The 12,003-nt window shown below is 44.5% G+C and overlaps 1 protein-coding gene across 1 annotated transcript; it reads right to left on the reverse strand.

Annotated features, from left to right (window-relative positions):
• Nucleotides 1–70: 70 nt before the first annotated feature.
• On the reverse strand, nucleotides 71–9,057 carry phyhip (phytanoyl-CoA 2-hydroxylase interacting protein). Its single transcript, XM_030417427.1, has 5 exons — nucleotides 8,768–9,057; nucleotides 6,220–6,396; nucleotides 3,840–4,014; nucleotides 3,502–3,619; nucleotides 71–1,920 (listed from the first exon to the last, which is right to left on the reverse strand). Exons 2-5 carry the CDS (start codon nucleotides 6,394–6,396, stop codon nucleotides 1,374–1,376), a joined length of 1,017 nt encoding a protein of 338 aa, XP_030273287.1. The 5' UTR covers nucleotides 8,768–9,057; the 3' UTR covers nucleotides 71–1,373.
• Nucleotides 9,058–12,003: the final 2,946 nt, after the last annotated feature.

Here is a 12,003-nt window from a genome sequence, read left to right on the forward strand (position 1 = left end):
TTCAGTTTTTTTTATCTCATAATTATGACTAAATATGGGGATATATATATATATATAGATATATATATATATTTTTTTTTTTATCAAGCTTAGTGTTCATCTTCTTTAGTCTTTAACTGGCAGAAATGGGCTTCCATAGAATCGGTACTTGTATCTTTAGAAATGTTTAAATGTCTTCGTAACTTGCTTTGTATAAACATTTTTAACAACAGGTCTGCTTTGTTCCGTTTCATCTTCTTTCACATTCAACATCTAGCAGGCGTCTCGGGCCCACAGTCTCTCGTCCCGTGCTACATTTTGGCCTCTCACCAGCCCGTCCTGTCTTGCTGCCGTGCGCCGGGGAGGGGATCCCTTTCACTTCGGGCATTTTTGGGATTCCCATATAGGTCAGAGATTACAAAGCAGGGACAAACTGAAGCACCATAGGAAGAGAGAAGCTAATCTTAGCGCAGCTCTGTTTATAGAGTCGGCGCTCGCTGTCACAGACTGATTGCAGGGAACTTTGTGATAACATCTTCCCCATTACCTTCCCGAAACCCCAAAACACTGACTGGCCCTGCTTACCAAAGTCGGATTGCAGCATATTTTTCTGTGGCGAGAGTTCTGTGCAGCATTTAGACACTGTGTGTAATTAAGCATTGTGATAAATTCAGAAACAGAACTCTACAGCTTGTTTTTTCTTTTAAGAAGCATTATGTTTTTGGCAGGGATGTAAGTTAAACCCACAGTGCAGCATTAATCTCGTACATTTGGCAGAAGTCTTTTTTTTTTTTTAAACAAAAGAACATCTGGCAGTGATTTATAAAGAGAGCATCGCAAGAACTTTTAAATAGCAAAATATCTTATATTTTTTAAAACCACTGACTTTTGAAAAGGTGCATGCTCCTAGTGTTTGCATTTGCAGCCTGTATCAAATGCACGTTTCTTCAACAAAAAAACAAATACCATCCAACGAGTAGTCCAGCATGAAACACGAAAAATTAAATCAAACACATTTTAAGGAAAACATTTCCAAAGTTTTGGAGGTTGGAAGTTCAGAAAAAGCCACAAAGACAAAAGACAGCCGAGACGACTCTCGGCTGAAGAGGGAGCGGGGATTTAGTCCAGTCTTCTAAAGCCTATCATGTCTTTAGTTTTGTCATGGACGGATGCGTGCTGCGTTTCCAGCTGCGATCATGATGAAGTTCTGCGATACACGTTGTAAAAGTCTTCTACTTAAACGTACTATTCTAATCCACGCGGGAGGGGAGAGGGTCAGCAGCATGCGCACACCCTGAGAGGTTTCCACTGATCTCTGACCTACACATGATGGGCTCAACCGTCTTGTCCTGTGCTACACTCTATCAGTACTGTGTGCTCGCACGACCCCAAAATCAGCGTCCCACACTAATGTTGCACACTTTGCAGCTCGGGTCCTTCTTGGCGTTGGCCGTGGTCAGACTCTTGAGCTGGTGGTGGCCGCTGATCTGCTCCACGCTGCCCTGATCCAGGTGAACCGGCTCTGTGAAAAGCACCTCGAGGATGACGTCACTGGCGTGGCAGAACAGAGGCTCCTCCCCCGGCCTCTGGGGGTCAGCGTACGTCAGAAAGGGGTTGGAGGCCAAGTCCAGCATGGGGAGACGGGTGCGGCAGAAGGTGTCTCCCTCCGAGCCGACAGGGGCCAGCACCAACACCACGTAGTGGTAGGCTGTGTACATACAGTAGAAGTCTGCAAAGTACAGGCTGATGTTGGGGTTCAGCAGGTGTCCGGCTGGGATCTGGAAACGCAGGGGGCCGTACGGGGAGTCTCTGGGAGGGAGGCCTGTGTCAAACTCGGTGTTGCAGCTGAAGAAGACTCCCTGCAGTTTGCCGTTGATGGGAGAACCGTGACTCCCACTGCAATCTTTTAGGGCTGGACGCATCAGGCTGCCACACTCCCTCCTAAAGCAAGACATGAAGACAAGAAGAAGAGTATTCTACTATTCAATACCACTCTTATTCTTTCACATACTGTGACGACACAAATAATCCACCCTACTGTTGGAGGTTTACCTTTTTTTTTTTATTTCAGGACAACTTGTCAGTAAACATTTTATTCAGTTAGACTGTCTGCGCTCCAACTGTTGGAGCAAAAGTTGAAACATTGTGGACTGAAGGATCGTCCTTACAGACTGATTGGTTTCCACAGCGTTCTTCTCTCAGGCTTTTTTTTTTTTTCATGGCTCAAGAATTAAAAAAAAATAATAATTTGGAGCTCTGGTATTTAATTTTTTCACTTGATGGTCCTGGCAGATCCCTGCAGGTCCTTGCACTTCACCGCTTCTCAATTTTTATGCACTGGCACCGACAAAAAAATAAGTATTTAAGCGTGATGGTCTGAACGGAATGCCAATGACCTCTTCGTTTGCACCTCCAACAATACAGCGGTTTGGTCACCACACCCAAATTGCAGCGAGTGAAAGACTTGGGGCCCGGTTTCCCCCTGAGGTCTCAAACCCTGAACACTCGGGGACTCAGTTGTCTTCACCTTGTAAGTATGATGCTGAATTCTAGTAAAACATCTTGTCACAAATAATATCAGACACAGTCACCTGACTAGTAACATTTCAGTGAGATGTAAGGATTTGTTCAAGAAATCTTAAAGAGCCAATTTTCTTTTATTCCTCTGGCAGGTTTTTAATTTGCATGCACAAAAAAAAAAAAAACTGTATGTATTCATTCTTCGTCTCATTATTATTTTTGAGGTGTCATTTTTTCCAGAGTGTGGATTTGACAGCTCTTTGTAACATTTCAGTTTGCCTTGAGGTTTTGGGACTTTTATATTTTACGAGTGCACACAATAACAAATGGAAACATATTCAGTCAGAGGTTTCAGGGAAGAAATGAAGTCCAGGCTTATTCACTCTTTTATTTAACTGGGTGATTTAAATAGAGAATCAGTTCTAGATAAACAGTAAGGTAGTGATTTCAAACATTTCTGTTTGCGAGTAAAAAAAATAAAACGTTGCCTATGGAATTATGAAATTAATATTCAAGAGCGCCATCATGTGGATTATCGTTGATTTTTATAATTCCCTCAGGCAAAGTCCTCGGAAATGCAAGTTTACAGAGAAGTCATAGTTCATGGCCACACGTCTCTGATGATTTGTCACTTGAGGATTTGACTCTGTGACAGCACTAAGCCATCGCAGAGTGAATGATTTGGGGCATTTCTGTGAAATGAAATAAACTACAGCAAGCATAACCTCCATCAAACCACAACGTGCTGTTTTTACACTTTGTGTTTGTATGTTAAATAAAGATTCAACATTTTGATCAGTAAACCGGAGTGGAGGTTGTGGATTGCGTTACCTTTGGACAGGTCCTCCCTGTTTACCACGCAAACATGAGAGTGGTATTGATCCTCTTATCAAGCTCTCAGCAAGCAGGCAGGCAAACAGATATTTGGCTATATGCAATACTGTTCTTTTAATTGCAGCTGGGATTGCTTTAATAAACAACGCAGAGATACGCAGCACTTACCTGACATAGTCGAAGTATTCCGGGTGCTGGTTTCGATAAAACACAGAGAACTTGAGCAGCCTCCCTGCTGAGACCTTGGCCTTGTCAAGAAGCTGCTGCAGGTGCTCCATGGCATAGTCTGCAAAGTGGATGGAAGTTTTGTCATTTCAAAAGTCTGCTCTACTTTGAAATGCTAATGACTACCGGGTGCTGAGACAGAATTGTTTTTTTTTGTTGTTTTTTTTCCACTTCTGTGCACTGCAGTTCTCTGTTCTTCTCTTGTTATGCTTTAGTTAAATCTGTCATACTCTGTATAATATCAGTGTTGCTTTAGCTGTCAGGCACGGTGTGTGTCATACCCCCGGTGCAGAACTCCACCACCTGGCTCCACTCTGACACCAGGTAGTCGCCGTCTGGCTGCCGGACAGCAGTTTGGACAGCGACACAGTACTCTGTCCTCGGGCTGAGGAACCAGTGTCCCCTCACTGCCATGGGGAGAGGCACAGCCTTGGCCACCAGCTTGGTCGGCACATCCTGGAGGACGGAGCAGGAAGGAGTTGACATCAAGGACAGGATGCAAGGCTGTAACAGGCTGCCGCGCGGTGAATTAACATTTCAAAGCAAATGTAAATGCGATTGTTAAGTCAACCATTTCCCTCCATGAACTTTGCCTAATTAGCATGATGTTCCACTTCGAGCTCGAGCTACTGTAACTAGGATACATTTAATCAAATCAGCGGCTTTGTTTTGGCCAAGGCCTCCGAGAAGCACAGCTAATTACCAGGGGCTCACAGGCCCATATATCCATAGCAACATCTCTGATGCAAGTTTGTTTGTGCCGCTTTGTGTATCACAGAGAGAGGGAACACATCTTCCGTTCAGGAGCAACTCACTCGGCTTCGACTCCACAAAAGCACTTTTTCAGCTGTTGAAAGCCGGATGAAATAATAGGCCCTGATTACAGTCGGAATTTTGATTTTGAAATGATGTTAGTCTTCAGGTACTGGAGCTACATTTAGACACTCAATTGATCACTTAAATGCTGATAACGTCAGTCATTTGTGGCCATTCAGCCAGCGTAAGAAAGTAAAAGTTTTCCTCATGCAAGAGGCTATTCAAACAGGACTTGAGGCTTCGCGTCCACATACATAAATGCTCACATCAGCTGTTGACACTTTACAGGTCACAAGACTCGAAGAAGTGCTGTGTCGAATTTGGTGCACTTTGGACACACGAGACGTTCAATATTAATACATAGTGAAAAACTTTGCAGACCCGAGGGGCTCACAGGTGATCCTTCTCTCGTGATCTCATGGGGAAGCAGACTTAAACAAAACGGAGACAAGCGTGGTGCAACAGCTTTGTGTAGTAACAAGTTTCAGTGAGAAAAAAGCAGACGGTTAAACACGTCTAGATGAGTGGTGAGACTTGGCTAACACAGCTTTTCGATCCTTCAACGTATTTTTCTATCCTTGTGCTAGTTAACGTTAGCCTGAAGGGCTCGAGTGCAAAATGTAGATCAGCGTGGTACAAGACCTTGCTGTAGGAACGCATTCGGTGAGAAAACAGCAAAAGCAGAAGGTTAAAAGAGTCTGGGTGAGTAGGAAGACGTAGTCAACGTGGCTTTTCTATTTGTACGCGGGAACTGGAGGACTTTTTTTTTACGTTTCTGCCAACAAAACTATGCTAGCTAATGTTAGCATCAAGAGCTACAATGTTTACTGTTGCTTGGCAGCACCATCAGCCGCTGCCATTAGTTGTCCATCGGCTCAGAAACTACCGATGTAATCATCCAGATTAAAAGAAACATGTTTGATATTATCGTGGCAGCTCCGATGAGTGTGGGAGCAGTTCAGGAGGCTTATGACCAGATCTGTCAACCCAAGATGGTATCTGCCGAACGGAATGTTGTTAACATTCACTGCAGCTAGTTATTGAAATACCAAAAAACACAACGTATTGCCTGAAAGATTTAAATTGACCTCTTCATGGAGCTAGAAAAGTCAGAGAGTCACCGAAGCTATTATGATTCACCCTGGGGAGAGCATGTCTTTGCATAAATTTCATACCAGTCCGCCCCAAGAGCTGTCGAGATATTTAACTCAAAGCCAAAAATGCGATACAGGTCTGAGGATCAGCAAAGCTGTGAGACTTCAATGAATGACTTTAAAAAATTTCACCGGAATCCATTTAACAGTTGTGGAGATATCTCAGAACCGACTTACTATCCAACACACCAAATTTGCCATCCTTTAAAGTAATCTCAGAGCTGCAGATGGAAGGTGGCTGGTAGTGAAACACAGTACAGATTGTCTCCTCCCACTGACTGAAATTAATGGTCCCTGACAAATAAATGGATTTTTGTAAAAAGGGAACCGTTTTATTGATGCCTTCTATCCGTGCTGTATACTAATTTACAACAGCTCCGTGCTGCACACGACTTTCTCAGCCTTTGTCCACTTTTGGAGGAAACAATGTACAAAGAATGACTCAATGGCCTGCAGCTGTTGACTGCACTCGTTTCTCCTTTTTCGCCTGTATTGGAAGTGACTGAAAGGGCGCAACCGCTGCTTCGTGCTTTCACATTAACGCAGAATATCACGAAGCGAGTTAGACCCATCTTTTAACCTGACTGGACCTCAATAAAGGCACATTTTTTCATGGGATGGACGGATGAAACCAGGGGAAAGGGGTGGAGGGTGTCACGTGATGCGGTGAAGCGGACTGAGATGGTCGGACCCTGTGTTTGAAGCGGTTGGGATCCCTGCTCTCTTTGCGGCTCAGGTCGATGAAGAAGTGCGTGGCCCGGGCGGTGTCCTCGGGCGGCATGTCCCACACGATGCGGAAGGAGTCACAGGTCACCTCACAAATCTGGATGTTGCACGGGGTGGCGAGAGGGGCGTCCATTTCTGTCATCTGCCATTAAAGCGAGAGATAAAAAAAAAAAAAAAAAAAAGGAGGTTAGTTAGAGGTTACGAGTGTAATCTGGGAGTGTAATGCTGGATAGTGGAAAACATCTGCTGTGAGAGATTAAGTTGTATCACAAGTGGACACTATACAGCAGTTCAGGAACATCCCAGGCTGAATCCACCTCAGACAGAATTCAATTAACCTTTCATTTAGGGACCTGTGTCTGAGGTTTTCTTTTTTTCTTTTTTTTCTATTAAACTAACCTGCTCTGTTCCCCCCCCCCCTCGTCCCCCCTTTTGTCTTGCCCTTAACTGACATTTTCCCGTCATTACACAACTCGATACGCTCCCAGCTGAGTGACCGGCCTCTGCTTTCCCCTGTTCATTTCATAATCCACCTACAGCAGTCTCCCAGCAACCGCACTTCTGCAGCCTCCCTCAGTCTCCTCCTGCGATTTCTCAAGGAAGGGGGTCAAACACCAGAACGCCGCGCTGCGCCGGTCAGCAGCCGTTTAAACCCGGGGTAACTTCTCAAACATTCACAGAACAGCCGAGCAAGTGAACTGCTCGCGGCTCGGGGGAAATCTTCCAGCGGCTTCTATATGAGCGGGGTTTAAGTAGCCTAGCTATCAGCTGCAGGTGATTTACGATCATATTTCCTTTGTTGCCCATCAGTGGTTTCGATCCAGGCTGCTGCACATGGCCCTGAGTGCCGGGCTGAGGGGGCAATCTGTTGGTTAGCCTGTGTTTGTGTTTGATTAGCTGTCACCTTCCCCCTCATAAACAGATTGTGAGGCTCTGCAGCCTGTGCACAACGGTCATCTTCCTCTCTGCCCTGAGGACTTGGTGCACATCCCTTCCACCGCAGTTTGATGGTCATTTTCATCCATCGTAAATTTGCTCCTGCGGTCGCCTCCTCAAGCGTTGCTCACTGGTCCTGCAAAAAGCCTTTTTTTTTTTTTTTTCCCTCCAGTCTTCTGCATCTCAAGACCAGGAGAGCACATTCATCTTTCGCCTTATTAAAACTGCTCTCGCCGAGCGCATGCTATATCACAGACGTGCCCCCAAAATAGCACTTCAGCACCAACAATCATTTTGCCGTCTCTGCGCTCCTAAAAGACGCCTTTGCTGTAGTGTCGCTGTCTGACACAGCGAAGGTCTGCTAAGGTGCTCTCCAGTCGGTGTGATGGACAGGCTGCAGCAGCTCATTAAAGCCTGTGAACTGTGAAATTTGTGCGGTGGCTCGTTCACACGGGGGGGGCCCAGGGGAGAGAGCTGTTGCATCACGCATGTGTTTTTCCACACGTCTGTTTCCCAGCTGCTGCTCTCATTTCTTACCACGGTGTCTTTCTCAGAGATGAGAAACTGGGGCAAGAGGGAGATTCTCACAGGACAAGTTATCAAAGCCCCCCCCTAGTCTGTGTATGTGCATGTGTGTGTGTGTTCCACTTTTGGTTCTACCGGCCCACATGTGAGCACGGTTCACGGGCAGGTTCCCGCACCATTCACACAAATCCAGTCGCCCTCATTTATAAATCAGCCTGTAGAGAGAAGTGCGCGCCAATTATCGGGGCTGCTGCTGCAGAACTCCCTTCGATAGTCAGGCGACTGGGTCCAACTAATAATTAGAACGGGGAGTCACATCCTCAGTCATAATGTATGTGGAAGTGTGCACATCGGGGCTGTTTAGAGCTCAGTTGCACTACAGAGATGTTATCTCCGTGAGAGAGCATCAGTAGGGAAGCTGCTGCATACATGCATATATGGAGCAAGGCAGGCAGAGAGAGCAACTCTTTGGTTCAAAGTCTTTTTTTTCTTCTCTCTCTCCTCCCAGGGAGAATACTTTAAAGCACGTTTAGACGGCCGCATGTAGGCTGGAGGAAAAGGCACAATTTCCTCAGTGCACATCGACACTGAAGAGGGTGAAATGGACATCATACAGTGTGACACACTGGGTAATATTGTGTGAATTTACAAAGAAAGAAAAAAAAGCTGTTGTACGGAGTATGACTAACACAGTTTGACGAGCTGCACTGCCTTGCACAATTAAAGCAAGCGTTGAAATGTGGGGGAAACGAGCCACCAATCGCATTAGACGAAACAGCCCGCGTTGCCGCGTGAAACATCCTCGCAGTCCCGTGTGAAGTGGCACTGGGAGGGATGCAGTAAAAGCAGTTAAATGTCATGAGGCGCTCAGCAGAGGATGCACATCAAACTCGTGCAGCAACATCCCAACTACTGTGGCCATATCTCACTTTGTGTGCACAGAATGAGACGCGCCATCACAACTTGACACCCTGACAGTCACATGCAAGGGATTTATCCTCTGAGCACTATACGAGCATCCATAAGTCGGCCGATGTAAAAGAATTCCTTACTTGTGCGAGGCTCAAATTGGGTGATGGGGGAAGATTGCAGCCCGGGCGAATGCTTCTGTCTCCTTCTTCCGCTTTTCCTACTTGTCTCCTCCGCTGCAGCTGATGATAGATCCCCCAGGAAAACTGATTAGGAGGTGAAACGAGCACGCAGCCTCCACTCTCTATTTCCCTCTCTCTTTTTCTCTTTCTCCTCTCCGTCTGTTTCTCTCTCGCTCTCTGTGTCACACACAAACACTCTAACCCCCTCTCTCCCTCCCTCCCTTCCTCCCAATCTTTTTTTTTTTTTCGCTCTGGGCTCTGAGGATGATGTTTACTTGACTCATGGATGCAGCCACACGGGACGAATTAAAAGAGGCAATAACGTAAAAAAAAAAAAAAAGAGGAGAGAAATGAATTTAAAAGAGAGAGAGAGAGAGAGAGAGAGAGAGAGAGAGAGAGAGAGAGAGAGGGAATTATTTGCAACTGGAGTGTGAGCACAGTGAGACGCTCCATCAACCTCGTCAGCATCATGCTCTCGCCGGCCACTGAAACACATCACATCACAGTGAGGAAAATCTGCCCCTGAGGCACAAAATCCACACACTCTAACATAGAGTGAACACTCAGCTGCGTGCCTACGTGTCACCTCTCGGGTATGGAGACAGTATGGACACGAGGGCTGTGAGGAGAAAAATAAAGCTGTTTTTTTTTTTTATTTATTTATTTCTTTTACACACGCTCGGCTGGCTAAAGAGATTATGCCCCAGCAAATTACATAGAGCACCATCAAGACCTCAAAAAATATACACGTGCCAACTGTCATGCCATATGGACTAACCCCGCAGGCCATCTCCCTCCAGCTCATCCGGAGGGGAGGGATGCCACTATGTTGGTCCAGAGTAAGCAGATTTCCACTGGAATTCATTTTCAGAGCGATGGTTTTTTTGCACTCATTCAACCGCAGGGGGCAACTTCATTTTGGATTTCATTAGAGATTACAGGGACCCCTCCCAGATTAACGGCTGTAATCTGCTGCTAAAACAATGGATATGTGCATAGAATAAAGCCAGACAACAAAGGGATGAAGTGATAGCGACAGCAGAGTCCTCCCTCAAACACATCAATTCTGCATTTGAAAAATGACAAAGATAAATCGCCATAATTCCGCCAGCTGTGTGCGGTAGTGAAAAGCTTCATTTATTTCTACCCAGGCGCAGATAAGTGATACCCTCAGAGTGTAATTAAACTGCAATCATCCATCATTAGTCATGCCATGACAGTCTGCCTCTGTCCAAACAACCCCTCTCTGCTCCAGAGGTGGGAATAGTGAGTTTGTCGTAGGAGGGCTGGTTAACTGTTGAGAGGCCTCATTTAAACTTTGTGATGTCCTAAAAAAGGGACAGTATCCTTTGTATTTCAAGCATATTTTCACATTTTCCAGAAATTGTGCAGGTTTATTAATCACAGCCCACACACTGCATGTTAGGAGATCAATCCCAAGGACTGTGGATATGACATGAACGGCTTGTAAATCTTCTCTGGGGCTATGGTGAGATTTTCATGATGGGATTTCCCGTCATGAGTACCTCGGTGTCCATCCAAGAAGGTCACACATTTTTATTTATAATTCTTTTATGAAATTTGTAAATCAGTTGTTGTGCCACAACTGGGAAATACACATATGGGAAGTGTTGTGTGACAAAACTACATGATTTCTTTGATTCTAGTTATACGTGTAGTTTATAAGCGTTAGCTTTAATGTTGCTGTTGCTGTTAGGGTTAGGGTTAGTGTTGTCAGCAGGATTACACAAAAACCACTAAACAGATTTTCACAAAACTTGAATGGAGGATGGGTCTCGGCCCAGAATAGACCTCATTAAGTCATGGTGCTGATCCGGATAAAAGGGTTAGATCCAGGAATTTGTTTCTAAATTTTTTAAAGATTGCAAAATCGGGTGGTTTTGTAGGTTTTTGTTAATTTCTCAGAGAACATGGATCTTGATGTAAAAAAAAAAAGTGTTTTGGTCATCATACTCTTCATTGAAACTTTCATTTGTGTTTATCTTTTAAAAATAGCAGTAGCAACACATTTCTTTGCCCCACCAAAATATTTCGATGTATTTTTGAAACATATGTGGAAAACTAGAGACCATCTTGCGATGGGCTCACAGCAGTTGCGTCACATGTCAACATTTTTATGGTCCAATTCATGAGTACTCGGCGGTTATTAGGCCCGATACATTATTATACGAGTACACAGCAATCAATACGACATTATTTGGCTACATTAGCACTCAGTGTTAATGGGTTGGACCAATCCTTACAACTTGGCCTTCATTTTCATCTCTACCACAATCCTGTGAAGTTGTGGGCCAGCTCCTTGCACAGTTGTGACACAAATCTCTCTACACATACATATTCTAGACAGACATATAAACACCTGGCGAAGTATTCAGATATTCAGAACGGATTCTGTGGTTTCTCCTGCCACATGGGTGTCTCCAGTCTCTGTTACAGCTGTTTGAAAGTAGGGATTTACTTATGTTCTAGCTAATAATTTTCATGACATTTTTTGTAGACATTTTTTCATGACAATTGTTAACATGCACTTGTAATGTCTGCCTTTGATGATGTCTGCAATAGATGATCTTAAAGCTGCATTGCGTAGAAATTGGGATTTTGTAGGTTTTTGGCACCCCCTACAGTTTTTTGAGTGGAACGCCACCCTGGTAAATCATAGGTCTAAAACAGTTTGTCAGATGTAATGTGGGTGCTCACTACAAACACACAGACACCATTCACCCCATTAGAAAACACTGTGCCATCACAATGAGTTGCTTTTTTTAAGGTAGAAAAGTTTTTAAAAAGTTGCTTTAAGCTATCGTTGCTTTTGTCTGCCTGATGTGTTTTTAATGTGTCTGTGGGCCAATGTTCTTCGCTTTTTCACAAGTTGCCTCTCGGAGGACAATGAAGCTTTTCTATGTTAGCAGCTGTTGAGAATGGAAAAATGTTGTCCTTGATGAAAAGTTGATGCACTGTTGCAGCCTGCTCTCAGGTGCTGGAGCCAGGACCGACCCAGATATACTAAACCTGTGAGACGTGGTTGAAAACAAACAAACAAACAAACAAACCCTTAGTTGGTACATTCAAAGCTAAGTTGTAGGACTATTGAACAGTGTTCCTTAGACAATAACATGGTACTTTATATATTATTTCCATTGGCACTGTGTTATTGCAACTGTACTGTTAAAGCAATA

This window comes from Sparus aurata, chromosome 5 (genome assembly GCF_900880675.1).
Source record: "Sparus aurata chromosome 5, fSpaAur1.1, whole genome shotgun sequence".
NCBI classification, from domain to species: Eukaryota; Metazoa; Chordata; class Actinopteri; order Spariformes; family Sparidae; genus Sparus; species Sparus aurata.